This window comes from Molothrus ater, chromosome 18 (assembly GCF_012460135.2).
Source record: "Molothrus ater isolate BHLD 08-10-18 breed brown headed cowbird chromosome 18, BPBGC_Mater_1.1, whole genome shotgun sequence".
NCBI classification, from domain to species: Eukaryota; Metazoa; Chordata; class Aves; order Passeriformes; family Icteridae; genus Molothrus; species Molothrus ater.
In genome coordinates, this window is record NC_050495.2 from 2,397,539 (window position 1) to 2,423,535 (window position 25,997).

General features: G+C 42.9%; 4 protein-coding genes across 7 annotated transcripts; 1 reads left to right on the plus strand and 3 right to left on the minus strand.

Annotated features, from left to right (window-relative positions):
* Positions 1 to 820: 820 nt before the first annotated feature.
* On the minus strand, positions 821 to 8,950 carry TCTN2 (tectonic family member 2). The gene is made up of 18 exons (XM_036393165.2): positions 8,842 to 8,950; positions 8,011 to 8,124; positions 7,656 to 7,729; positions 7,329 to 7,524; positions 7,024 to 7,124; positions 6,580 to 6,776; positions 6,218 to 6,341; positions 5,578 to 5,713; positions 4,891 to 4,956; positions 4,368 to 4,493; positions 4,028 to 4,105; positions 3,642 to 3,722; positions 3,218 to 3,329; positions 2,735 to 2,838; positions 2,205 to 2,355; positions 1,435 to 1,560; positions 1,256 to 1,344; positions 821 to 1,068 (listed from the first exon to the last, which is right to left on the minus strand). The coding sequence occupies exons 1-18, from the start codon at positions 8,927 to 8,929 to the stop codon at positions 962 to 964; spliced, it is 2,070 nt and encodes a 689-aa protein (XP_036249058.1). The 5' UTR covers positions 8,930 to 8,950; the 3' UTR covers positions 821 to 961.
* A 663-nt stretch (positions 8,951 to 9,613) lies between these two features.
* GTF2H3 (general transcription factor IIH subunit 3) lies at positions 9,614 to 14,467 on the minus strand. Of its 3 annotated transcripts, none has more exons than XM_036393109.1 (13): positions 14,413 to 14,467; positions 14,163 to 14,242; positions 13,769 to 13,875; positions 13,061 to 13,224; positions 12,741 to 12,803; positions 12,477 to 12,506; positions 11,973 to 12,001; positions 11,814 to 11,888; positions 11,574 to 11,627; positions 11,280 to 11,348; positions 11,021 to 11,156; positions 10,902 to 10,938; positions 9,614 to 10,816 (listed from the first exon to the last, which is right to left on the minus strand). In XM_036393109.1, exons 1-13 carry the CDS (start codon positions 14,420 to 14,422, stop codon positions 10,747 to 10,749), a joined length of 924 nt encoding a protein of 307 aa, XP_036249002.1. In that variant the 5' UTR covers positions 14,423 to 14,467; the 3' UTR covers positions 9,614 to 10,746. The 3 variants fall into 3 exon arrangements, with proteins under 3 accessions (XP_036249002.1, XP_036249001.1, XP_036249003.1); XM_036393108.1 differs by having other exon boundaries at positions 13,769 to 13,878; XM_036393110.1 differs by lacking the exons at positions 14,163 to 14,242; positions 14,413 to 14,467 and adding an exon at positions 14,064 to 14,080 and having other exon boundaries at positions 13,769 to 13,878.
* Positions 14,463 to 18,067, plus strand: EIF2B1 (eukaryotic translation initiation factor 2B subunit alpha). Of its 2 annotated transcripts, none has more exons than XM_036393113.2 (9): positions 14,463 to 14,564; positions 14,670 to 14,771; positions 14,857 to 14,993; positions 15,073 to 15,189; positions 15,365 to 15,477; positions 16,101 to 16,169; positions 16,839 to 16,914; positions 17,125 to 17,250; positions 17,675 to 18,067. In XM_036393113.2, exons 1-9 carry the CDS (start codon positions 14,552 to 14,554, stop codon positions 17,828 to 17,830), a joined length of 909 nt encoding a protein of 302 aa, XP_036249006.1. In that variant the 5' UTR covers positions 14,463 to 14,551; the 3' UTR covers positions 17,831 to 18,067. The 2 variants fall into 2 exon arrangements, with proteins under 2 accessions (XP_036249006.1, XP_036249007.1); XM_036393114.2 differs by having other exon boundaries at positions 14,518 to 14,592.
* On the minus strand, positions 16,075 to 25,821 carry DDX55 (DEAD-box helicase 55). The gene is made up of 14 exons (XM_036393107.2): positions 25,714 to 25,821; positions 25,415 to 25,465; positions 25,241 to 25,327; positions 24,588 to 24,679; positions 24,425 to 24,487; positions 23,680 to 23,829; positions 22,949 to 23,138; positions 22,719 to 22,801; positions 22,203 to 22,334; positions 21,185 to 21,277; positions 20,445 to 20,559; positions 19,575 to 19,743; positions 18,942 to 19,234; positions 16,075 to 18,529 (listed from the first exon to the last, which is right to left on the minus strand). Exons 1-14 carry the CDS (start codon positions 25,819 to 25,821, stop codon positions 18,365 to 18,367), a joined length of 1,791 nt encoding a protein of 596 aa, XP_036249000.1. The 3' UTR covers positions 16,075 to 18,364.
* Positions 25,822 to 25,997: the final 176 nt, after the last annotated feature.

Below are 25,997 nucleotides of genomic sequence, written 5' to 3' on the forward strand. Positions count from 1 at the left end.
GCATCATCGAGCCCGAGTCCTGCAGAGCAGCATTTCCCCAGAGCCGCACCCTGTGGGCTTGGAATGGATTTAATTAATATCACCCAGTCCCAGCCCTTCCTGCCGCGGGCAGGGCACCTCGCACCAAAGCAGGCTGCTCCACTTTGAACGCTGCCAGGCTTGGGGCATCCACAGCCTCGCTGGGCAACTTGTTCCAGTGTCTCGCCACCCCCACAGTAAAAATGTCTTCCCAATATCTAACCTCAATTTCCCTTCTTTCAATTTGTACCCAATACTCCTTGTCCTGTTCTATAGTTCTTGATGAAGAATTTCTCTCTGGAGCCCTGTAGGCCTCTTCAGATACTGGAAGGTTGCCATGAGGTCTCCACACAACCTTTTCTCCAGGCTGAACACCCCCAGCTGTAGCCTATCTTTATAGCAGAACTGCTCCAGTCCTCAACTTTGTGGCCCATCCAAACCACAAGAAAATCCCAAATGTTATGTTTCATCAGCTAAGGACAATGAGTAGATGTTTTCTGTGCCCTGCACACAGACACAGCAGGTTGCCAGTGCAAAGCATTTACTAGAAAAGTGAATTTCAGATCAAAACATGAAAACAGCTGAAGGGCTACAACTTCTCAGAAGTGTGAGAAGTCTGCCCACTGCTCCAAAACTAGGTGGGCACAAGGGGTTTACTGTCAAGAGTTGTAGGAGAAGAGAACCAGCTTGAGAGGACAATGGTCCATCCATGAGGACAATCCCAAACCCGCTGCAGCCTCTGGACTGGACTCGCCACCTTCTTGAAGTCAACTCTGCACTTTGCTACTGCAAACACAGAGCCTAGAGCTTAAAAAGAATTTATTACTTTTTGATTTAAGTAACAGTCATTTTCTGTATGCTGTAGAAGTACTGATTTTATGTATCTTTAAATGTTTATATAAATTGTCTACAAAATCCAAGAGTGTTTCTCCATAATTTTTACCTATCTGTTCCATAATTTAAAAAACCAAGGGTTGCTCATAATTGTTGCAAGTAAAACAAGAAATGCCAGAAACAGGCCCTTAGCAAGACTCTGGGAATATGGTTCTCCTGAAAAAAAAAACCAAAAAAAAAAATGTAAGCATGTGAAAGCTAAATTTTAGTTTATACAACAACCCAAAGATACAGATAAAAGTGTATGCAAAAGCATTCTTTCAGACAAGTCCCCACATCTAATTGTTTCAAAGAAATACAGCCTTCCATGTTTTGTGGTCTCCCACACTGATTATCATTTTACCTGTATAAAAGCGTGTCAGTGGATAAAGGAGTTGTGGCCAGCACACCTCATTCTGATTGCAGTCAAACTCTGCATAAATCTTCTGATACCTGGAAAAAAAAGGAACTTTTTGGTCAATGCAATTCATGTTACATCTGCTGAACATAATGGGAGGTTATCAATGTTTGTACCAAAACTACCTGGTCACTGGAGGGGGTGGCTGAGCTGGGACTTCAATGAATTGAACAGAAGCTGTGATGGGAAGGAAGCTGAGGGTGTTTCTGCAGCCAAGCCCACACTGGAACTGCCATAAGACTGTTGAGTAACTGTAACAAAAAGCATAACTATTGCTTGAGGGCTGGAAATGGAAGTTTAGACCCTAAACACAAGCAGGAAAGGACAAAACACACGGTATTTATGAGGAGGTTGATAATCCCTGGATTTTCCACATCGTACAAGGGGAGAACTTGCACAGTCTGGAAATTAAGTAAAACAGAACAGAATCCCACTTATTTGATAGGGATTGACTTGGTGGAGGGGGGGAAGTGTTTACAGAGTGAAAATTCCCTGTTTCAGGAAAGAACAAAGCATTTAGCTCAGCTCCCAACGGCTCTGCAATGGGGTTAACCAGAACACAGCACAATCTTATTGCTTCCACCACGTGACTCCTGATGGGATGCCCTGTGTATGCCTGCTGCTGGCAGCATCGTGTCTTTTATTTAATATTTCAGTGAAGTATAAGGACTATCTGCTTTTAATCATTATTTTTTTCTTTAATTTTCATTTCAGAGGGAGAAAAGCTAACCTGGGTGTGATCAAAGGAATTTGGGTTGCAAAGTGAAAGGTGTGTAAAAAACAGCAACAAAACCCACCCTTTTTGTCTGTAAAATTAATTTGGGAAGTGTTAGGTAAGCAAGGCTCAAAATGAAGCATTTATTTGTCAGGTAGCCAGAGACACAACTCACTTTACCTGATCTGCACAGCAAGAATTTCCTGCTGGGGAATCCCTTGCACTGCTCCCACCTTAGCAAAGATGATGCGAATATTCAGGTTTGCAGGAACATCTGGACAAATGCCTTTTAAGCCTCCAGTGCTCACATTAGAACTAAAGGGATCAAGACCTATGAAGGAGAACAGAGGGATTTAAATGTAAATATTATGGAAAACATTATATATTCCATAATTAGATTATTCTCATAGCCCGGTGAAATGCTGGTAACTGTCACACAGGAATACATTAAAAATGTTTCTCTCTATAAAAAACACCTAAAGCAGTAATTTATCAATGGATAAATACCAAGTCATATGTGCACAGGCTGGCAGTAAAATATGCAGTGTCCACAGACATACTGAATTATGTGCCTGTGTGTACACATAGATGGATGGATGGACACACATACCACTAGCTTTAGGTATTTGAAATTACAATTTGGATTTATTTTGACATGCTTTATTTACTGTCTAGGCATATTTAGACTACAAAGAACAAGCCTCACTTACGTATAATTTCCACCCAGTCATTTGGATCACTGTAACTGGAATTGCCCCTCTTTCCAATGTGAGTGGCTTGTATTAATGCATTTAATTTCTCAGTCACATTTCCTCTGCAAAGAAAGAATGTAACATCACACAGAATGTAAATCTGTACTGTCTTACCACTCTGGGTTGCAATATTACTGTATCCTAAGGTCAGTTTCATCTGAAAGATGTTATCACACAACAAAAATAAACTTGAACTATTGAAGGGAAGAAATGGAAAAGTATTGCAGCCAACAGAATCCTCATTTGAGTAAAGAGTGAAACCATTATTATGATTTCCCATCAAAAACAGAAGTGAGACTATTAACCACAGAAAGCTGAAACACACACACATGAATATTTAAAAAGAATGTACCAGTGCTGATGGAGGCACTTGTAGACAGTCACATAACAATCAACAAGAAGGATGAAGCAGGGATAAACAATTCAGCTTGTGTGGCTCACCTTAAAAAGCTGCAATCTTCATTAATATCAACTTCCAGAATGCACCCAGAGTATGAGTCTACTCCAAACAGAACTGGTCTGCCAGATGCTGATGCACATAAACCCCTGCCAGCTGTGAAATGAAAACATCTTACTTGAGCTTTCCTATTGTCCACCTTTGGATCTCCAGCTTTCAACTTTGTTCAAAACATCAAACATTAGAATGCAAACTCAGCGTGGTGGAGTTCAAAAACAGATACAAATCATTCAATTTTCCAAGAAAGCATTGAAGGTTTTCTCACTGACCTTTGAAAGTTTGGGAAAGAAAAGCAAAATCTGGCAGAGATTTTTAACTAAAATACATTTTAAAAAATCCAAAAACCAAATAAAGCTCCAAAATTTTAGCATTAACTACAATTGAAGTTGTAACCTCACAAGCCAATACCTGGCTGCCAAATGTTCAGGCTTCCAAGAGGATCAGAAGCATTCAGATTTGCAGCTTTCACTGGTTTTCCAACTTGATACCCTAAACACAGAAGGGTAAATCATCAACACTGCAGGAGAATCTATAAGCATTAGCATTGTTTTAAATGTCATCAATAAATGACAAGACATTTCATTGCAGTGGGAATGGCCTCACTTTAAATAATCAATATCTATGCAACAAAAGCCTAAGAACCACTCACTGCTATTGGCAGTGCAGTAAGGCAGGAAGGTGAAGGCTGGCAGCATAAAGAAGGACAAAAGAAATATAAAATGTAATCACTGATAAGAATCTGTACACTACACATTTTTTTTTTACTTTTAATAGGCAAAATGAAGTATTAATACCTGGATTCTCAAACAGTTCCTCTCCATTAGTACTGTTTAAACTTAGAAATTCAACTGTGAATCTTTGTGTCAGGATTTCTGGTGAAAGAAAAAAGTATGACATTTAAATAAGTAAATTAGCAAAATGTATGTTCTATGTAGGGCACAAACTTCTGTCTTTCATTAGTGACAGAAGATTCAAATCAACACAAATTAATGGAAATCAGCCCCAAAATTTTCTTTCTAGAGTCCAAGGGAAATTATTTTTAAGAAGAATTAGTAAATAAGATATTCTATCACAGAATTTCCATACAGAAGATAAAGAAATAAATGAAAAATCATAAAAGAAATGTCATGATACCTCCATCACATAAGCTTCCAAGGAAGACAGTGACATTTACTTGCTCAATGTTCTTGTCTTTCCAAATGAATTTATAATGTTCTGCAAAAGTTACATTTTGACACAGAACCTCAGCAGCAAGGTTTTCTGGCAAAAGGAAAAAAGAGAAAAGGTCATCATGAAAAGCATTCTAATTAGAAAGCTCTGCTACTGCAGCTGAGAAGAACACATTAAAACCTTGGCAAAATTCTGGAAATTACAACATTCATTTTTTTGAGAATTTATTTTGCTCTTTCAATGTGCAATGGTGCAATCCCCCATGTATGCAAGGTAAGGAACTCCATATTTCCAGACCAGCTGTGATGGACTGGAGTAAATTAAATACTTCCTGCTTTGCAGAAAGCCAGTTTACTTTTTCAGTCTTAGATAACATACAAAATTCCTCCTAAGAATTGCAGCAGGTAAACATTTTAGACATCAAAATAATCTAGTTCATATACAATCCAGATTAAGTAAGAAACATTAATTAAAGGAAGAGACCTACCACTTCCAGTGATGAATTTGCCCCTGTCAGTGATGGCTCTACAGACAACATTTTGTTGGATGAAGTCTGAGAACAAAAAACAAACAAAGGCTTCTGTTTTCACATCCAAGGTGCAATCCTTGTTGTTATGAAAACTGAGTAGGAAATTATTTAGAAAATTCGTTTTGGTAAAGATCCAGACTGTTTATGTATTTGGAAAGCAGAGCTAATTAACTGTGGGTCTTACAGAGGTAATATAGACTAACAAAATTAGACAATTATGGGGCATAAAATAAAATATGTTCATGCTGGTAATCCTATTATCTCAAACTCCAAAATGACTCTCCATAAGTACAGGCTTTTGTAATGCAGAGAGGAACCACCTCTCACTCACTCTAAAACGCTGATGCTGCACCCTCCCGACAGAAAAAGGGCTCTGCAGCAGTCTGAAAATGAGTCACCAGGAACAGGTAAATGGGACCCAAGGCCCGTCCTGTTATTTCTTCCCTCCTAAATCTTGGGAAACAGTGGGACACTCGCTAGAAGGTCATAAGAACCAGGAACAGAACATCCCCAAATGCTGAATACGGCCAGCAGACAACAGAGACGTTACACTGAGCCACTGTGCCATCAGCCCTCGGGTTTGTTCTGTTCCAGCAGCTCTGAGAAACAATGAAACACATTCCTGCTGCGGTTTCTGCAGCCTACCTGCAGTGCCACTGTTTATCTTCACATCGTGGGGCAGGCCTTCCTTGTAAGACTCCAAACTGGTCGGGCACTTGACATCAAAGTTGTGGAGATAGGCCACAGGAGCATTCCCAACACACTGTCCAGCCATGGACTGCTGCAGGGCATTCACAGAAGGAGGATTTTCTACCCCTTTTTCTTTCCATTTGAAGATTACTTGTCAGTAAAATGCCCCACAATGTGTAGGGCAGCTACAGCCACACACAACACTTTGACAAGCAGGCAATCTGCTGTTATAAAAACACCTCAGCCTCTGGCAAAAGAAAGGTGAACATTTTAAAAGCACAGCTTTAAAAGTAGTTTCAATGTTCACCACGACTTCATCTTCATTTGTGAAAGTAATTATAACCAACAGTGTCTCCAAAATGCATTACCTTTTGCAGGGATGGGCAAGGGGATGAGGAAAGATAATGTTTACTTTTAATAGTGACTTTGTGGTTTTGTTTTGGGTTTTTTGTTTGTTTGGTTGAGGTTTTTTTGTGACAGATAGACCCCACCACTTCCCAACATCAAGCTGCTGAAATTGGATGCAAAGCCATAAGGAGAGTGATGCAGGGAGTTCCAAACAAACCAAGAGGAATCAAAAGCTCATAAGGATTACCTGGGGAACAGTAAAATACTCATCTTCTTCTGTTATAATTGGATCTCCTTCTCTGTAACCAGTGAAAGGTTTCCCAGGAGAAGTTTGTAGAGGGATCTTAAATGAAGGAACTTTGGGTGTAGAACTGCAAACAAGTTTAAAAATTAAACTCTTTACCTCACACAAATAATTACAGGTTTCCTTTCATGTCCTCTGTTCTTATATACTACCAATGACATTTCTCCACTTCCATTTAAGGTTTACACCCTAAAACCCCAATTTCAAACTATCTTTCATTATAAATACATATAAAGGTTATATTTTTGGTTGCATAATGAGTGTGATGAAAGTGTGATGAGAAAATAAATTTTCTTAAGACTTACATAGAGCCATGATAAAAATAGCCAAGAAATGGTGTGTTGTCAAGAGAAGACTGTACACAAAGGAAGGGAAACCACTCAGGGGTATATTCCATTGACTGGGAAGAGCACAGCTGATCATAAGGTGGGTTTACATCCCCGCCAAACACTCCAGGGAAACATGATCCACTGAATAACTGCTGCAAGTCTGGTGTACACTCCTGAAAGGGAAAGGAATGGTCACTCTTTAGCAAGGTAATTGCAATATTTATGGCAATATAAAGCCAAACCTACAGGTAAATCAAGCAACTTTGTAGAGAGAACATATTTACTTTCAGAAATACTGGAATATCCAAATACCCCCTCTGGCCCATCTAATCTGAAGCATTCAGCACCTCTCTCCCCCACAGACAAGAGAGTCTAGAAACTTTGAAAACAATTAATCAAAGTTGAACAAGAAATAAGTACCAGATCACAGCAGCAACGAACATCACAAGCTCCAGCTGTTAAGTTACAAGGACAGGAGCCCAAGGGCTTAAATGCCTGGTTTGGGATGACAGTTGCATTTTCTGTAACAGAAGTAGGAGAGAAAATCAGATTAAGTGGACTGAAATCCAAATAAAAAGACCATGCACACTGCAGTTTATTCTGTGTAGAAAGCCTTTTTTATATTCCACTGATTGCTCAGTATCTCTTATTGCTGCCCAAATGCCGATTTTTCCATACAGAGAGGAAAAGAACAGCCAAAATGCCATTTCTTCTTTAGCACTTACCTGACACATTTCCTGCAAAGGAAGAGTTGGCAAATATTTCAGCTTGAATCAGGAGCTGTGCCAGCATCACTGAGCCACGGCAGGCTAAAACCTGGAGTGTTTCCACCATGCACAGAGGGGAGGGGCAGCACTCGGTGGCATTGGGCAAACACAGCTCCAGGGTTCTGCTGAGGCTTACAGTCACTTTGGAAGTGTTCTGGAAAAACACAAATAAAGTTTGACAGCTCTGATAGCTTGTATGAAATTGCTCTTGTCTATACCATTCATCAGCTTCTGAGAGAGAAGCTGCAATGAGTGGAATAAGAGAAGAATCAGTATTTTACATACCACACCAGGAGTTACATCCAAATTCCAATCTCCAGCTCTTTTACTTCCACTGCAATTTGCAAGTTGCAATTTTCCTGTAACAAAATAAAACTTTTAAAGGTCATTTAGAAAGGACTGGGAAATCAGAAGTACATTTAAACTCCCCTTGTGCCTTCAGGTACACCCTCAGGCCCAGCTCACACAGAAACGAGAACTAAAGGGTTAATCACAGGAATGTCTTAAAATTCCTGTTTCTGTAACTATTGAGACACTGGATGACATGCATTACCATTTCTCTAGTAATTTTTGTGTCAAAAAATATTAACAATTCAAACGTATTTATTTACATGGGGGAAAGGAGCTGAAGTGTTCTTACCTGTCTCTGCATCTCTAGGACTTAAAATTATAGAAAAATTAACTCCTGAAGAATTGCCAAGAAAAAATGAATTGACTCTGGGTCCTGACATATGAATAAATGAAGGCTGAAAGACTGAAAAAAAAAAGAGAAAGAAATAAATTGACTGAAAGAGGCAACATCTGTAAGACATATAGATCTTGTGCTTGGGCTATATTCTTACACTCTTAGACTTTAAATTGTCACAAACAGAAGAAAAATATCACGTAATGCCTAGTACAGGGATGTATTTCCATTCTGCCAAGTGCTGGAGGAGTGGGTGTAGCTTTCTATGCCACAAGTTTACATGTGTGAAGATGCCCAGCAAACAGGCAGTAAAATAACATTACAGCACTAACAGCCCACGCAGACACTGCACAGCTCAGGCAACACCATATTTAGTATTTCTTGCTGACTTCAGCTTACACTTTTTAATTTCTTGGGGCCATGAATTGTGCCAGGGATGTCCTGCGTTCTGCATGCGGACGCAGTGCCAAGTTTAGGGTTCGGAGTTGGGAGTTTCACTGGATTTTTCTTTCTAGACTTCGCCAATGCTGAAAGGTCCGACATAAAGCGCTCCACCCGCCCCCTCTGTGCTGAGCAGCGGCAGAAGCTCCACGGCGGGCACGTTCGGGTTTGGAAGGGGCGCGCCCCAAAACCGCGCTCCTGAGGGGAACCCTCAGTTCCTGCGCCGCCTCCCCTCACGCCCACCCGGGCAGATATCGCCGCGGGCCGACCGCCATCCTCACACCCCGCCCGTCCCTCGCCCCCCAGAGGCCGCCATTCACTGCGGCCGCTCACGCCCTGACCCACCGGTGTCCCCGGCCAGCTGCCCGGGGCAGGGAGCTGCCCGCAGCAGCAGCAGCAGCAGCAGCCGAGCCCCGAAGCCGGCAGCCCCCATAACGCTACGGCGGCCGCCCGGCCGCCATCTTGCAGCGCCAGCGCGGCGCCATGGCAACGGGGAGGGCGGGAACGGGGCCGCCTCACGGGAAGGGCGGGAACGGGGCCGCCTCACGGGAAGGGCGGGAACGGGGCCGCCTCACGGGGACGCGGGCCGGGGAGTGATGGGGGCGGCGGGGCCGCTCCAAACCCCCGCCCGGTCACAAATTAACAGAGCTAACAACGCTAACAAACAAGCCCTAAGTGTGTGAGAAGAAAAAAAATTAATTAAAGTTTAGGGCTCTTAGACCCGGGCATGATTTGGAAGAGGGAGGTTTTATTGATTATGAACACGAAAGAGTGTAGAATTTATGGACCACTAGGACATCTTCCCAGTTAAGGAAGAAACTAATAGAACCAGCTCAGTAATTGTGCTGAAATCAGATCCAAGCAGGTAAAAGGTAATTCTGGTAGGAGACCAGTGACCCAAGAAACCCCCAAACCCAAAAGAAGAGAGAAACTGAGCATGTGGACTAATTAAAATGAGAAGTGAGAGAATCATTAACAAAGAGGCATTAGAGTACTAAGAGAAGTATGTAACTTGTAGGAAATAAACGCTAAGCCCTTTGTTTGCTAGTATGACTCAATAAAACTCCAGGAAAATCATGTAGCCCACCCTTAAATACCAAAGCAATAACTGACCACATTTGAAAAAGAGGCAGTCTTTATTACAAAAGTTTTATACAATGTAAATTATAAATACAGCCTTCACACAAAATGGCTTTTGTCAATGAAAAAAAGCTCGCCTTGTTACATTGGCAAGCCCAGAAAAAACTGGCACTGCAGCTGTTACAGTGACAAAACCTGATGTGAATATCAAGACCTGACAAATTCCTGCATACACATTGGGAAGAAAAAAATAATTCATTTTCTATGTGGAAAAAAATTCCTCTCTATTCTCTTCAGGAGAAAGGTTAAACTACCAAATTATATAGCTCTCTTTAGAAGGAGTTACCGTTTGTTTCTTTCAATGAAAGCCACATTCAGAAGTACAGAGCAGACCTTCCTGCCATAGAAGACATCAATCCAAAAGTCTTTTTTCTTGTCACATGTCAGATGGAAACCCACATACTAAAAATAAGAAGTGTACCTGTTATCAGATTACATTTCTTGTTTTCCAGTTTCAAAATAAAACCTTGAAGACTAGTCTGCATTCATTGATGCTACTTTTAAACAAAGGGAGGCCTTTTCATTCACAAATGAAGAGATATCAAATTGAGAAATACCACAAGGACAGTACAGTCACAGGAATATGAATACATGTAAGTGCACATGCAGGGCAATTAGCACCTTTTTTTTTTCCAAGTGGCTCACAAACCATCTTGAAAATGATGGCTCACATTGCTAGTAAGAAGTCCCTGAACAACACAGTGCTATGATTCTGATCCTACTAGCAATGGTCATTCTTAACTTTACACCAACATATAGAAAGAATTGAAGCTTTCTTGATTTTGAAAATAACTCGGAAGTGTGAAACTTTGCAGTGGACAGAATACCCTCAAATTCACAGGCTGTGTCTTTTTACCAGGATGCACCTTCAGGTTCCTCTTACAGTGAAGAATTAGCATTTAAAACAGCACAGATTACATGGTAATACAGTGATTTGTTACTTAACAGGCTGCATAGAAAATATACATTTTAAATATTTATCCCCTAAGAAACAAGTAATAGCACTGTATACAGTTCTCTTTCATATCCAATAAAAAGTGCCATCAGTTTCTCAAGTAGTTCCATTTCATGGAATTCTGGAGGAGGTAATGATGTATTTACATAACGTTGCTATGCAGCTACCTTTAATTTCTTCTTCTTCGCTTTCATGACAGGTGGCAATGATATTTTGAAAGCAGTCCTGGAAAAAATACGGAAAAGCAACTGTCAGATACACTGAACATATTCCCACACCCACCCTTGAAACACAAAGAATAAACACTTACTCGCAGGTGCTGCAGATAGGACTGAAGTTGCAGAATACTGAAAAATCAAAGAATTGGCTTTCACTAAAACAGGTCATTGGAATGTAAGAAATCAGACTGTTAAATATTTATAAACTTACTTGACAAGCAGACGGAGCACACGTAGCCAATTTCAATGAGGTTGCGATGACAGAAGCAGGCAGCTCTGTAGTCAACGTGAACAGGAGGTGGAAGGACAAGCTGTGATCTCTGCTCTTGATCAGGGAGAAAAACCCACTGCAGGGACAGAGAGAAGTATTTTTGTGAATTGGGTTGGTATTCTTGTATTATCAGGTCAGTGGAGTGAATATCTCACATCAGACACATGAAGAACGTTGAAGTGGTTTTTAAGTGACTTACCAACAAATACTGCAGAAGGGATGGCATGTGGGGCACTTTCAAATATATGCCACCTGTAATATCACAGGCCTGCAAAGCAGAGACCATGATCAGATTGTTCTTTGATGACACTAACAGGGCATTTAAAATATCCATGTACTGCACAAGGCCTGCATGACAAAACTGTCAGATCCACTGAACATATTTCCACACCCACTCTTGATTAAAGGAAAGAGCTGAAGAACGTGTTGAACTGTCTAGCATCAAGCATTTATGAGTTAATATAAATGGCAAATAAAACCAGCAAGTCTGTACCTGTTGCAGAAGACCTGAATCAGAGTCCAAGACACAGGCATCAATCAAAATACTCTGCAAGAGATGGCATGCATGTCAAACAAATTTAGCCAAAACCCACACAGCCCTGTCATGTTACTGTCATGACTTGTTTCCATGATACATGCACTATAAATTATGTAATCATAAGAGAAATTAACATTTGTGTTATCTTTACACAGAAATAAAAGATAATATAAATGGAAAAAAGGCCAGCTTCACCTGTTTCTGTGCTGCAAAGATGACATTCATGAAATTCATGTATTGCAATGCGCTGTCTTCTGCAGCTTTTATGACCTAAATGCAAACTCAGACTTGTTAGCCTACATATATCACTGGATTTCAAGACTAAAAGAAAACTGTGACAGCAAAAGTTCTTACCAGAATCCTTGATTTAATTTCTTGATTGGCTAAGTATTAAAAAGAAAGAGAAATGCATCAGCACCTTGTTTAATCAGCACTCCTTTAATTCTGTGGCATATGACACCTCAGAATATACTGGATGTTAGAGCTAACAGGTCAGATAAAATATCTATATGAAACTATTTCCAGTCCCAGCAACAATTATCTCTGGGCTAATTCCTCTCAACCTCCAGCTATTCCAAGGAAATTCCAGTTACAGTTTATTTCCACACAAGAGAAAATCTCCCTAAGGATGTGGGCCACTGATCAAGTCCTGTAACATTTTTAATGTAGGCAACTTCAAATGATCAAAATAAACCTCTACCTATTAGTGTCAATTTTGGAAATGGGGGTGTGTCCAAACATGTATATTTGTTTGTGTGTGTCCAAACATGTATATTTGTTTGTGTGTGCATGTGTATTTATACCTGTTATTCAGGTTAAAATATTTACTCAATGTTGAAAACAGGAAAGAGGTGTTACCTTTTAGGTCTTTGCCCATCTTGTTGATGTCTACATTAGCTGCAGTTAAGGAGTCTACATTCCATTCTTGGAAATAACTCCATGATCCACACCACACATTCACCACCTTGGCCAATGCACATTTTGACAAGCACAAGCCACAGTTATCAGGCAAATGTTTCAGTTTTAGTATTATAACAAAAGAAGAACAGTGAAAGTTAGTATTATAAGAAACAGTGTTAAGAACACATAAAGGCTTTGAAGATTCTGTAATCAAAAGGATACAACAAAGTGCTTTAGCAAGTGATCCTGCTAACAGGGTTTCTGTTTGCTGGCCCTTCATGTCAGCTGCAACACAAGAAAAAGTGCAGAAGTTACTTTTATATATAAAAGCAGCTACTGAACCTAACAATACAAAATACTACACATTTTTATCTTTGGCAAATAATACTAATGCAGAGGGCTGAAGTGTCAAACATAATAAACTCATCTACTTTAAGCATATTAAAATTCATATGCTGAAAACAGAGAACATTTCTGCAACTCCTTGACAGTCCAAGTGTTTTCCAATTCTGCATATAAACCTAGAATATTCTTCTCCTTACTCTTTGTCATGAGGTCTTTAATCTCTTCTGCAATTGCATCATTTATTGCTGTTAATAATTCATATTTTCCATCCTTGCTGCCAGAGGAGTTCGATTCCATGGAAGGGCCTGCCTCTCCAAAGGGATCTGCAGCAGCCCAACGCTTCCCAGGGTACAGGAAACGGCTGAAACAGAGGGAAAACAAAGTATTCATGTAAGAAAAAATGCTATAAATGAATCAACTGCAGATAACAATACTCTGAAGTTTAATTTAAAATCCTTTTAATACTTTAGGCATTAATGAGGCTGTGTAAGGCAGGTGACCTTAAACTGGAGTAAAACCCACATTCAGCTCCCTCCCTTTGAGACATCTCTTAAGCGATCTGGTGAAGTTCTTTGGCTGCACTTGGGGGTAAATCCTGAGACTCACAAACATCTGGCAGTAAAAACATCCCCTAAACAGGGAACTTCTGTCATTTGCATTGCTCCACTCCACACATATCTACCATTCTCTCTGTGTATTTTTAAGTCTATTTAAACCTCCCTTCTGTCTTCTTTCTGTTGCTTTTTAAGTCATTAAGGTTCCTTCCTACTTAGTTTCAGCTAATTTCTTTTTTAAGGCTACTGATACATTACACACTTTTAACTTGGTTTCTTGCCATCAAACAAGAAAATCGGGAGACAGATCAGGAAACTGGAAACCTTCACACTGTTCAGAAGCAGCTCTACCTTTCCTGGGTGTGACTTGCTATTACAGCGAGTTTGTTGGTGCGATTCATGAGCAGGTGGGAGTTCCCCAGCACCATCACTGCATCGATGCATTTCGACAGCGTGAACTGCTGGAAAAAAGAGCAGAGCAGATGTAGCACAGTAACATATACAGAGAAGCAATTCAGAAGTAATCTGTGAAATGACTGCAGTTTAAAAAGCTAAATTTGAAGATGCAGAAAGAGTTTTTGCTGTTAAAAAAGCTCTAATGAATACTGCATAGCTATTTCAAAAGGTATTACGATACCCATTATACCTGCTTTAGCAGACAATATTAGCACAGTTCAGAAGTCGAAGAAAATGATAGTTTCCCCCAGAAATGGCCATCAGCAGTGCCAGCGCCCAAAGGCCGTACCTCAGCCTCTCCCAGGGCCCTCTTCCCCCACCAGATGGGGTTGGTGTCGAGGACGATGATCAGCAGGCTCAGCTCATCATCTGCAAAGGGAGCGCACAGCGGCGTCACTGCGGGCCCCGCAGAGCGGTGAAGCCCCGGGGCCCCGCTCTCGACCTCTGCTTCCCCGCGAGCAGCCCGAGCCCCGCCGCGGCACCCCCAAACCCGTCCGGAGCACCCGCAGACCCCGCCGGGCCGCCCCGGCCGCGCTCACCCGCGCTCATCGCTCCGGCCGGGCAGCAGCGGCTGCGGCGCCCGTGGATGACGCCCGGGGCCGGCGCTCCGCATCCGGGCACGCCCCGGCCGGGCCTCCCCACGCCCCGGCGCGGCGGGCGGAGCGCGGCGCGGCGGCGATGAGCACGGACGGTAACGGGGGCGGCGATGGGCACGGACGGTAACGGGGGCGCGGGGCAGCCCCGGGAGCCGCCGGGCCGGGCCGGGCCGGGCCTGATATTCCCCGTTCCCTTTCAGACTTGATCGAGACGTTCAGGGCGCAGCTGAGGGACGACCCCGATGTCGCCTCGGCCGTGGCCGCCATCCGAGCGCTGCTGGGATTCCTCAAGCAGGACCGAGGTGGGCCCGGGTGCCCCCGGCGGGGCGCGGAGCCCCGGCTGTCCCCAGGGCGAGCCCCTGACCGCGCGTCTCTGCCTCCCCTCAGGAGAGACCATCCAGGGCCTGCGGAACAGCCTGCGGGACGCCATCGACACCCTGTCGCGGGTGGACTCCTCGGTGGCCGTGTCCTCCGGCGGGGAGCTCTTCCTGCGCTTCATCAGCCTCACCTCGCTGGAGTACTCGGTAAGGGCCGCCCGCCCGGCCCCGCTGCGGCGGCTGCGGGAGCCTGCGGCCGCTCAGCCCGCACCCCGCTCTTTGCCAGGACTACTCCAAGTGCAAAGAAATCATGATCGAGCGCGGGGAGATCTTCCTGGCCAAAGTGTCTCTGTCGAGGAATAAAATCGCCAAGCTGTGTCACCCTTTCATCAGAGACGGTGCTGTGAGTAGGCCGGGGCGGGGGCGCTGCTGTTGCGGGCAGGGAGGGAGGAACAGGAGGGGAGAGGAGTCTGATGGGGGCTTCTGCACAACCTTGTCATGCACAGCAAGCCAGGACAAAAATCAAGGTTTCCCGAGGCTCAGCAAAAGTAATGTGTGAATTTTTTTGGTCCTGGCAGCGAATACTGACACATGCCTACTCCAGGGTGGTCCTCAGGGTGTTGGAAGCAGCCGTGGAGGCCAAGAAGCGATTCAGTGTTTATGTTACTGAGTCACAGCCAGATGAAGCAGGGTGAGTATTCATTAATTTGGGGTTTATCTTGGTTAACAGGGTAAGTTACAGCTACTGTTCAACTTGTCCTGCCCTAAGAAAAGCTGCTAGGCTTGGTTGGGGCATTTTAAATGGCAAGTGTCACTCATATCACATTATTCTGGACAAGTGAAAAAAATCTAAAAAATATTGGTAATTAACTTTCTGTAACTTGATATCCTAATTAGTGTTATCTAGGTTTTCCTCAAAGGTTGACAGTCTTTTGGTCAGTGCAAGGCAACCTATTTTTCCCTTGGGAGATGGGATACAAGTGCTTTAAAACTGTCTCTTTAAAAAGTAGGCTAAAATAATCAGTATTATGCTAATCATAGCAAAGTACAATATACAGCTAACAATGTCATTTAAAGATGCCAAATAATTCCTTCAGAGCAAATGTTGTGTAAGTGAAGGAGTTAACCCTGCACACTGGGTAATACATGTCATTAACAACATGTAACAATTCCTTCCATTTCAATACAATAACTCATTTTCTGTTCTACCAGCAATGGAATGGGGGCAGTCACAGGCTTCAGTCTTTCAGACAATATTTTCCTATTATTGTCTTTAAAAAAATAACTGTTACAGTCCAAATGTTTTATTTAAAGGCAAAAAATGGCAAAAGCCCTGAGGAAGCTGAACATTCCTGTGACTGTGATTCTGGATGCAGCAGTTGGGTAAGTCTGAACATAAATTTTGATATTTTTCATCACAATTTCATTTTAACAGCAAGACAAAATAACCTTACGTGTGAGCAGCTTGTTCAAACCCCAGAGATATTACTTAGTTTGTCAACGTCACCCAACAGGCCAAACAAGTTACAGCTTTAGGTGCACAATTAGACTGTGTCAGCTACAACACAAGCATTTGATTTTGCCTGTTGGAATGGAAGTAAGAACCAGACCTAAGAACTTGTACAGATCTGTAAAACAGAACTGAGGTGCTAAACAAAGAAGCCACTTTTTTTTCCTAATTTGCATCATTGTTATCATTTTGTGGTTTCTTAAGGTATTTGCTAAATAAGCACTTAGTACAAGTCCAATACATGAGAAAATATCAGCTACAATAAATCTGAACATTCCTAATTAGAGTTCAGCTTCTTCCAGCTTTTACACAGTTGCCAGGGTCAGCTATGGCTGGGGAAGAAAAGGCTACTTAATATTCCTGCAGGGAAGGAGATGAAATCTCACACCAAGGATGTGTAGCAGCATGTGGACTCACACAAGGTGGATGGAACTAGTGCAGAAAATGGAAAGATTGTTCGAATTGCTCATTTCTGTTCTGTTCAGCAAGTCATTTTTCCTATTACCCAGCAATGCTTGGATTTTTTTCTCCCCTTTTAACAGCTACATTATGGAGAAAGTGGACCTGGTGTTAGTTGGTGCTGAAGGTGTAGTTGAAAGTGGAGGCATTATCAACAAGGTAATGCGAGTTTCTTACATCATTCTGTACACTCTTTTAAAAGTTTGGTTGGACTTTTAAAAGTTTGGTTTCTCTGAAGCATTTAAAGCTTTTTGAGAAACCTCTTCCATTTGGATTTTATCCAGTAAATGTCTGTTAATTATTGGAAGCTGGGCAATATTTTCAGGCAAGCACTGAGTCTGCAATGTTGTTTTCCATCTGTCTCCACAGATTGGCACCAATCAAATTGCTGTGTGTGCCAAAGCCCAGAATAAGCCATTTTATGTGGTAGCAGAAAGTTTCAAGTTTGTCAGACTCTTCCCTCTCAATCAGCAGGACGTCCCTGACAGGTTTAAGGTGAGAGAAATTCAACTTCCATCTTACCCAGCTAAGGTGCACACTGCTGTGCCTGTGAAAAATTGTCTTCTAAGCATCTCTGACTATCTGGATCTCCCTGCTGTGGTTTATTTTGGGGTTGCTCCATGGTAGAGGCACCAAACAGCCATAATTTGTCCTGATACTGGTACTCTGTTCCTAAAGCAGTTCCTTTAGGGCACAGGAGCAGCTGAGGGTAAGAAACAGTTAAACCAACAAACTCCAGAATGACAAATTGTACTTTTTACACAAGATAAAAGAGCTGAGGCCAAGGTGGCCCCGTCTGTGCACTTGACTTCTTTCAGTTTTAGCACAAACATCTGCTTGAGGCTGTAGCACTGCTCTTGCCCAAAAGAGGATTGAACTTAGAGTTGTGCAGTAACTGATGGTCTCTGTTTCCTTCTAGTACAAAGCAGACACTCTGAAAACAAGTCAGAACCTGAAAGAGGAGCACCCCTGGATTGACTACACCTCCCCATCCCTGATCACTCTGCTGTTCACAGACCTCGGGGTGCTGACTCCCTCCGCTGTCAGTGATGAACTCATTAAACTCTACCTGTAACTCAGAGACTCCTGCACAGGATGTGTCATCTCCAGGGACTGCCAGGGTTCTAAGAACTCGGAGGATGATACATGAACGTGCCAAGGAAATGCCATGAGAAGGATTAACATAATTATGGACCACTGTTGAAAAAAATCCCAAAGTTATGACAGCTTCTAAAGGCCACAACTAAATTATTTTAGAGAGGGATGGATTATTTTGATACTGTAAAATAAAATCCCTTATGGTGTATCCAGACTCACTCTGAGGTTTGCTGTTACTGATCTGTGGTGTGTACTTGAAAAAGCCAAAATGAAAACATGCACAGGGCTGCTGATGGAACCCTGCAGCTCCTGCCACCCCAGAGTGGTGCTTTTAGCTTTGTTCTCACCAACTGCAGGCTCTGTGTCTTTAGGGATGCCAGGTCTCTCTGTGAAGAAATTAGATCAGCTTTGTTCTCTTTTTATAGAGGTATTTTGTTCTCTTCTTTTTATAGAAATCCAGTTTTATTGAAATAAGCAGTGTTTTAATGTAAAAATGTGGTTAGAGTAACTGTCAGCCTTCAGACTCTGTGTCCTCAACAGTTTCTGCTTTGAGCCTGTGGTTGCCTGTTAGTTTCTTCTCAAACTCTTCTTCACTAATTTTTCCCTTTTTTAATCTTTTCAAGAGTCTTGTGTCATTCAGCAGCTCTTCCATATCCTCATCTTCAATATCAGAGCCCTGTTGGAAGTTGAAAACAACAAATTAAACACAACACCAAAGAGTTTTCATTGTACACAGTTGAACACAAGAGAAGAGTACAAGTCAGAATTTGCCAGAAATACCCAAGCAGGAAATAATATTCACTTCCTAAGGAAACTGTAACTCTCAGCTACATTTGCTGAAAATTGACAAAAGCACCCTCAGGCCATAATTCTGCACCTCTGAGAAATAAAAATCCTATTACTGACCAGCATCAGTGCTGAGAAGTTGTTTTAGTGTTTGGCTTCAAAAACCTCTATCATTTTTTAAGCTTTGCTTGTCCAAGTCCTAAAATGTTATTTCACAGCCATCAGTTCCACCACACTAAAATCCCAGGGGCTCTGCCATTGGCACAGAAATCACTTCAGTTTAAGGGAAAGGACACAGTTACCTCTTCACGCCTCCTTTTAGCTGTTACTTTCTTTTTCTTCTCCCTCTTGGCTTTCTGCTTTGACCATGCTTTGTTCTTTACAAATTTCTTTTTCCCTTGATTTTCCTCTCTTTCTTTTCTTTGTTCTTCTAATTTCTTTTGTCTCTGTTTTTCTCTGTTTTTATCCTTAAATGAAATGGAGTCTGTATTGACAGTGACTGGAGTAAAGTCTGGAAAACATTTTCCTCTTAGTTCAGGCATCTTTGGCATTTTTAACAATGCAAAACCTCTGGCAAGACTGGCAAAATCCAGATCTGTTGAAACAAAGATTATCGAGTCAGTTTCCTGCTGGATAAAAAGTTAATTTAGCTGAAAGGAAAAAAAAAGTATACATTATTTTAAAGTATTGTTTGCACTCTATACCTTAATACTGGCAACAATACTAAGTCACTTTTATTTCTGCTTTTATCAGTTTGGTCAAGCTCCACATTGAAATGTTTTATTTTGAAACAAGATGCTTGAAAAAAAAATAATCTGATGGTGCTGGAAGTGAATGTGAGATCAAAAGTCAGAAGCTGAAGCTTTTGGACAACACCACTATGCTTTTGTTGTCTGAGAAAAACAGTGAGAGGCCCCAGCCCTGCTGGGAATTACCTTTGATCCGGAAGATCAGGTTACATTCATGTTTGGCATAGGCCTGGACATAGGACACAAAGGCTTTCATCCCTTTCTCAAACACTGCCCTGTCAGCCAGGGCCATGGACTTCAGCTTGGGGAGAAGATCCAGCACATTTGGCTGTGGTTTCATTTCCTGCATGGGACACTGGCAACCAGAAAATAAACAACAAAACCAAAAATTCAACCAAATGACGTGGAATGCACTGTGAAACCTCAAACTCACCCTTCTTGCCCAGCTAATCCTCAGTCAGGTGTGAGCCTCTTTCCCTTTGGGCACTCCAACACACGAGTGCTGAGTGCTGAGTGTTGCTGACCATCAGCCCCACACAGCAGCTCCCAGCCCAGCAGAGCTCTCACACTGCAGCTCCACAGAGACAACAGCTTCATCTCCTGCCTCACCAAGCTCTGCTCTCACTAGGAGGCCTCCAGAGAACTCACACAATGGATCCCTCACAGGCAGGAGCAGGCATGGCAGACTGCAGGAGTTGTAAGTAAAGAGCAGAGAGGCTGCAGGGTGTGAGCTGCTGGTGGCAGGGCTGGGGCAGGACTGTAAGCCAGCACTGCCCTCCTGCAAATGCTCAATTTACACCCCTAGGAACAAAAGGCCTTTCCTTACTCATTGCATGTGCCTCTTACAAACCTAGTGGGTAACACTGGAGATGTATTTCATGTTCCAGCTGCATTTGGTGATTAATAAGCAGCTCTTGTCTTTTAATTCTGCACCTCTGCTAAAACATTACCCACGTGTATGACCCCAAGTTCTACAAATTCAGATTTCAAAGCTCCTATCAGTAAGTCTGTGCCCTTGCTCTTTCCTGCTTTGGGGTAGAATAAAAGCCTGCTCACCTTTTGGTTGATTGAGAGGAAGTTAATGTAGGATTCTTCCATGGGAAGCAGAAACACCAGAGCGCTGCCCACGTTGCCGATCCGCGCCGTGCGGCCGCAGCGATGCACAAAGGCACTGAAAGAGCCCAGCAGAGACTCAGCTGGCTTTGGAAGCACTGGGCAGCAAAAGGGCAAATCTTGTGGGATGGAAAACACTAAACTGAACCAAGAGGAATTAGCAAAGGGTAACACAAGAGGCAGGTGGCAATCCCACTCAATTGTTAGGCTAAAGCAAGGGCCTAAAGCAAGTGAAGTTCAAGCAAGTTGGAGGAAGAATTATGACAATAAAAGTTAAAATCTATGGAAAAGCTCCTTTCCTGTGAGTTTTCAATGTACCATTCCTTGAGAGCTCAGTCCCTGCTCTCATCTCTGTTCTCCTTCACCCCAGTGCCACCTCTCACTCTCTCTGATATTCTCACACAAAGCCTTACCCCAGAGCCACCTCTGCACACAGATGTGACAATCATGCCCTGACTGACACCTACACACCACAAAGTCACTGCAATTCAGCAGTGACAACAAAACCTGCACTGTTTCAGCCTCCCTTGCTCCTGCATTATTTTGTGTGTTCTCTCAGATTAACCCCTAGGAAGTGATTAGATGTGTTTTATGCAGGCTTTTTGTTCCTAACTGAGACCTGAACAGCACAGAAAGAAAAGATCACACAGAAAGGAAAAGGATCTCAGGATGTGAAGTTGTACCTGGCACTGCTGGGTGGGTCATACTGCAACACCCAGTGCACTTCTGGAATGTCAATGCCACGAGCCATCACATCTGTGCACACCAAAATGCCCCTAGGAAGAAGGAAAAGTGTATTTTCATTACATGTATTTTCATTACATTTCATTACATTCATTTTATTTGAGAAGAGCCAGCCTCCTCACAGCTGTGTGTTCTGCACCTTCACTGGAGAGTGAGGAACAAAACACTAAAACATTTGGGGTTTTTTAAGAGACAAAATATAAGGTAATTGCAGCTTCCACCAACTAAAATTCTACATAACATTATGAAAATTATTGTGATTTATATTACATTTCTAAGACAAATCAAGTCCCCATTAAAAATTCATATTTTATACCAGCACTGCATCCACCACAGCTGAATGTACTATAATAAATGTTTAAATAAAAGACTTAAGACTTGAGTGACAATTTTAGCAGAACTGCCATGCTGTTATTTTCAACAACTGTTCTTACAATCTGCTGGTAATTATTTTTCTCATAATATAAAAAGCTAAAACTCGGGTCCCATGCAATAACAAAAATGACAGTTGATGAGGCAAGAGTTTCTTAACAGCATCCTGCAAAGCTGCCAAAGAACATTTCCCTGTGGGCAGGTCACAGCAGTGTTGGTCTTGCCATGTTCTTGTTCATACACCAACAAAGGAACATCCTGGTTTCCACTCTGGTTGCTAATCAAGAAAAACTTATTTTTTGCTATCATTTGTTTAAACATCAGGGCTAATGTGTGATTGTAGCAAGTGACAGTGCAGTGTGCTCACCTCCTGTGCTGCCACATGGATTATCTGAAGTAGGGTACAGATATTCCAGTCTCATTTTCCCTTTGGTTTTGGTCACATTTTGTGATATCATCAATACACTCAGAACCAGCCTGGAGCATCCTTCACCTGAGCCATCCTTCCACACCACCAGCAGCAGCAGCAGAGCAGTCAGACACAACCACCTCCCCCTCACTGCTCAGCCATTCCCACGTTCTCACCCCGGGAGCTTCCGAAACTCCGTGAAAATCTTGTTTCGCTTGTGCTTCATCTTCCCGTGGATGCTCATTATTTTCACCTGCTTAATTAAGGATTCCAGAGCCTTCCCATAGTATTCCACACAGGCACATGTGCTGTAGTGATAAAGACAGGCATAAAGCAAAAGGTTTTGCTGCATTTTTAATCAGGTTTAATCAAGCTAGAGTTTCCCAAGCTCTTTCAAAAACATACACTATTTTTATTTAAACATGCACATAATTTTTACAATTAACATATAATCATCTATAATGTCTTACTTTAAAAATGCATAAAATTTGTGTTTTGCTTAATAACACAATCCTGACATGAAGCAATGATTAATCTCTTTTTAGGCACTATATTCTAAAATATAGTGCCTAACAGCTCTCAAAATTAATCACTTTGAAAACAGTTGTGTCCTTTGCAACAAAGGGCAGAGTTTTGGAATTTGGGTAATGAAACACCAAACTGTTCTCACAATGAAACACAAACAGAATTACCTGAAAAAGACCAGATGCTTTTCCTGTTTGTGCTGCCGAAGAAAATGCACCAGCTGGTTAAATTTCTCATCTGCCTTGCAGATCTAAAAAATGCAAAAGAAAGACATAAGAAAATGGACTTTGGCTCTCCTGTTAATATGATCCTAAGTGGCCAAGACTTAAAATCTTATTGACAGGAGCAGGAAGAAAGGAGAGGGGTCAGGGGGCTCAGTCAGAGCCCAGGCTCACACCATGTAGAAGTTCTCCAGGCGTGTTGGGGTTTTCTGGGTGTTGCTGGCTGCCACCCCCTTCTCCTTGACCGAGATGCGCACGGGGTTCCGCAGCCCTGCCCTCACCAGGTTCTCCAGCTCCTGGGTCTGGGTGGCTGAGAACAGACCTGTCCTCCTCTGCTTGGGCAAAAAGTCCAGAATGGCATTCAGGCTGCAAGGAAGCACAGGGAAAATGGAACTGTCCCAAAACTTCCCTCAGGAAGAGCTTAAATCGCTGGAAAGGAGTTTAGGCTTTGTTATCACATGTCAAACTGCTACTGAAATGATTACCTTAACTCTGAGAGAAAGAGAGGTAAGCTCTCACCTCTCTTTCTCTCAGAAAGACAGAGAAAAGAGAGATCAAAGCTTATTGGTTAAAGTGTTTTAAGCCATTCTGAAGTGTGAATAATGATATTTATTAATAGAGATAGGCTAACATACATCTCAACAAAGGAAATTCCATATTCACTGAGGCTCCACATTTCCTGATTTTCCTCCCCATTAGCAACTGCTTTGTGTAATTAAAGAGCAAAGATGAAAAAACAAATTCAGAAATTTCAAAAAACAGAACAAATTAACTTTGGAGGCCACTGCAGACCACGGTCACTCACATCCATCACACATCAATTCATTTAAAACTGCAGAAGAACCAAGAATTTAAAACCAAGAAGAACCAAGAGGAAGAACCAAGAAAGAACCAATTATTTCAATACCTGGCTTCAAAGCCCATATCTAGGAGTCTGTCTGCTTCATCCAACACCAGCACATCCAGAGCCTTGACACAGCTGGCCAGGTCCAGCCCCTCTGCTTTCCTCCTGAACAGATCCTCCAGGCGGCCCGGGGTGGCCACGATGATGTTGCCCCTGTTGGTGCAGACACAGAAAAATCCCCTCACTCAGGGGGAGCAGTCTGGGAGAACTCCTGGCATTGTTCCCACAGCACAGCCCTGCCCTGCATTCTTTAGTAATGCAATTCCATTTTATCACTTTTAACTGCACCCCCATGTTTCAATGGCATGGGGGAATGCCCAGGTGAAAGCACATCCCTGTGGCAACAGAAGTTTAGAAAATAAACAGCAAGTATGGAAAGCAGCTATCGCTGCAGGAATATTTGGTACCTCCATGCAAAAGCCAGGGGCAAATAGGATTCCTTCAAAACTCCATCATCAGCATCAGCACCAAACAATTCCAGGAAATTAATGAGCAGGGAGAAGTGAAATATCCACTGAAGGCACTTTTCAGCTCTGTTCTTCACCCAAACAGCAGATAAATGGTGCTGATGTCACATAAGGGCTGCACCTCACTCCAGGAACAGACCCCACAATCTCCCAGCTCACCCCAAAAGATTCTGGCACCATCATCCCCTTCCAGCAGCAGCAGGAGCACAGCTCTGGGCTGAGAACCCTGACAAGGAGAAAACCACAGCTCTGAGACACTGACAAACAAACACACAACTCACCCATGCTCCTTGAACTTCTCAACATCTTCCATGGGGTTCCTCCCACCAATGAGAAGAATCTGACTGAAACAGTAAAACAGAAAGATTTGGGTCATCTGGAAGTTTTGCTGGTTCACCAGGGACAGAAGGAATTGTGGTCATGGAAGTGCTGAAGTTCACCCACCTGAACATGGGGAAGTGTTTTGTGAAATGTGACAGCACCTCATCAATCTGAATGGCCAACTCCCTGGTTGGGGTGATAATTATAGCTCCAACCTGAAAAACAGGATTTTGTAGGGAGAAAAAATAGAAGTATTTGGGCAGAATCCTCCCTTTCAAGCTAAGTGAATATGAACCACGATTTTGAGCCTGGTTTCAGACAAAACATTTCCACAGAAATACAATAAAGTATAAAAAAAAATCCAAAAAATGTCTATGAAAGACTTTGTATCAATGTGTAAAATATCTCTGCTGAAAGAGCAGCATCTAATAATGACATTCAACAGTGAAATGAAGTTTCCTGCACAGTAAAATGTATTCAAGGTCAATGGATGCTAAAGAGGATTCAATCTCACTTGCAGTGTATCAGTGTATTCCATATTTTGGGACATTTTTCTAACAGCTCAGAACCCTGTTCTGTTCATGCCAGAGAAAAAGCTGTACCTAAGTGCAATGAGAGCACCCCAATTTTATTTTCAGTTTTTACACAGTTTATTGTTGCTGAGCACACAGTCACTCTGTGTGTAGGCAATTTTCCTTATGGATATTTTCTCGAAGTTCTCAAATCTTATTGGCACATCATAAAAATAAACTCAGTACTGAATATTTAAATCTCACCTGCATTTTCTTTAACTTTTCTTCCCGTCTGAGAAGAATTTCCAGGATGGGAATCACAAACGCCAAGGTTTTCCCACTGCCTGTGACCTGTGAGAGTGGGAACAGCGTCAGCCCTCCCTCAGCTCCAGAGACAAGGCTGGAAAAGAAGGAGCTGCAGGAAGGAAAAGCACTCACCGCTTCTGCAGCCACATCTTTGTTACTCATGAACAGCGGGATGGTCGCAGACTGAAAAAAGAGAAGCACCACATGAGCAGGTGAGGCGCAGGTAAATCTCACAGATGTGAAAACTCCTCCGACACATCAGAGCTCGCTGTGAACATCACCCAGGCAGCGCCGGTGGCAGAGTCACGGATGCGGCTTCAGGACGCGGTGAGTGCTGCGACCGCCACCGGCCCCGGCGCTCCTGACACCGCCCGCGCCCTCCTCCCCCAGCCCGGCCGCCCCTTCCCCGGCCGTGCCGCGGGGCCCCGCACCTGCACCGGGGTCATTTGGTGGAAGCGGAGCTCCCGCAGCGCCCGCAGCACGCCCGGGCTCAGCGGCACCGGCAGCGAGCTCCAGCTGCCCTCAGTCACCGCCTCCATCTTGGCCGCGGTGTCACCGCCCCGCCGCTCCCCCGCACCGGGGCCAAGGCGGCGGCGCTCGGCGGAAACACAACCGCGGCACCTCCCGTTCCGCGCAACATCAGTTCCGCCGCGCCCCGCCCCCGCGGGGGAAAACAAAACTTCGGATTTAACCAAAAATTCCCATTTTTATGGCG

Bases quoted from the DNA above. Each gene is read 5' to 3' on its own strand.
- DDX55 (XM_036393107.2), bottom strand. From the start codon at position 25,821: ATGGAGGCGGTGACTGAGGGCAGCTGGAGCTCGCTGCCGGTGCCGCTG. The intron at 21,278-22,202 runs GTGAGAACGTGG...CCTTCTTCCTAG, and splicing joins GAGTTTCGGAAGCTCCCGGG to GGGCATTTTGGTGTGCACAG. The intron at 19,744-20,444 runs GTGAGCAGGCTT...TCTGGTTGCCAG, and splicing joins TCCTCTCAATCAACCAAAAG to TGTCCCATGCAGGAAATGAA.
- EIF2B1 (XM_036393113.2), top strand. The intron at 16,170-16,838 runs GTAAGTCTGAAC...CCCTTTTAACAG, and splicing joins ATTCTGGATGCAGCAGTTGG to CTACATTATGGAGAAAGTGG. The intron at 17,251-17,674 runs GTGAGAGAAATT...GTTTCCTTCTAG, and splicing joins ACGTCCCTGACAGGTTTAAG to TACAAAGCAGACACTCTGAA.
- TCTN2 (XM_036393165.2), bottom strand. From the start codon at position 8,929: ATGGGGGCTGCCGGCTTCGGGGCTCGGCTGCTGCTGCTGCTGCTGCTG. The intron at 7,730-8,010 runs GTAAGAACACTT...ATTTTGTTACAG, and splicing joins TCCTAGAGATGCAGAGACAG to GAAAATTGCAACTTGCAAAT. The intron at 4,494-4,890 runs GTAGGTCTCTTC...TCCTTTTGCCAG, and splicing joins CAAATTCATCACTGGAAGTG to AAAACCTTGCTGCTGAGGTT.
- GTF2H3 (XM_036393108.1), bottom strand. The intron at 11,157-11,279 runs GTAAGTCACTTA...CTGTCCCTGCAG, and splicing joins CCCTTCTGCAGTATTTGTTG to TGGGTTTTTCTCCCTGATCA. The intron at 10,939-11,020 runs GTAAGTTTATAA...TTGATTTTTCAG, and splicing joins GTGCTCCGTCTGCTTGTCAA to TATTCTGCAACTTCAGTCCT.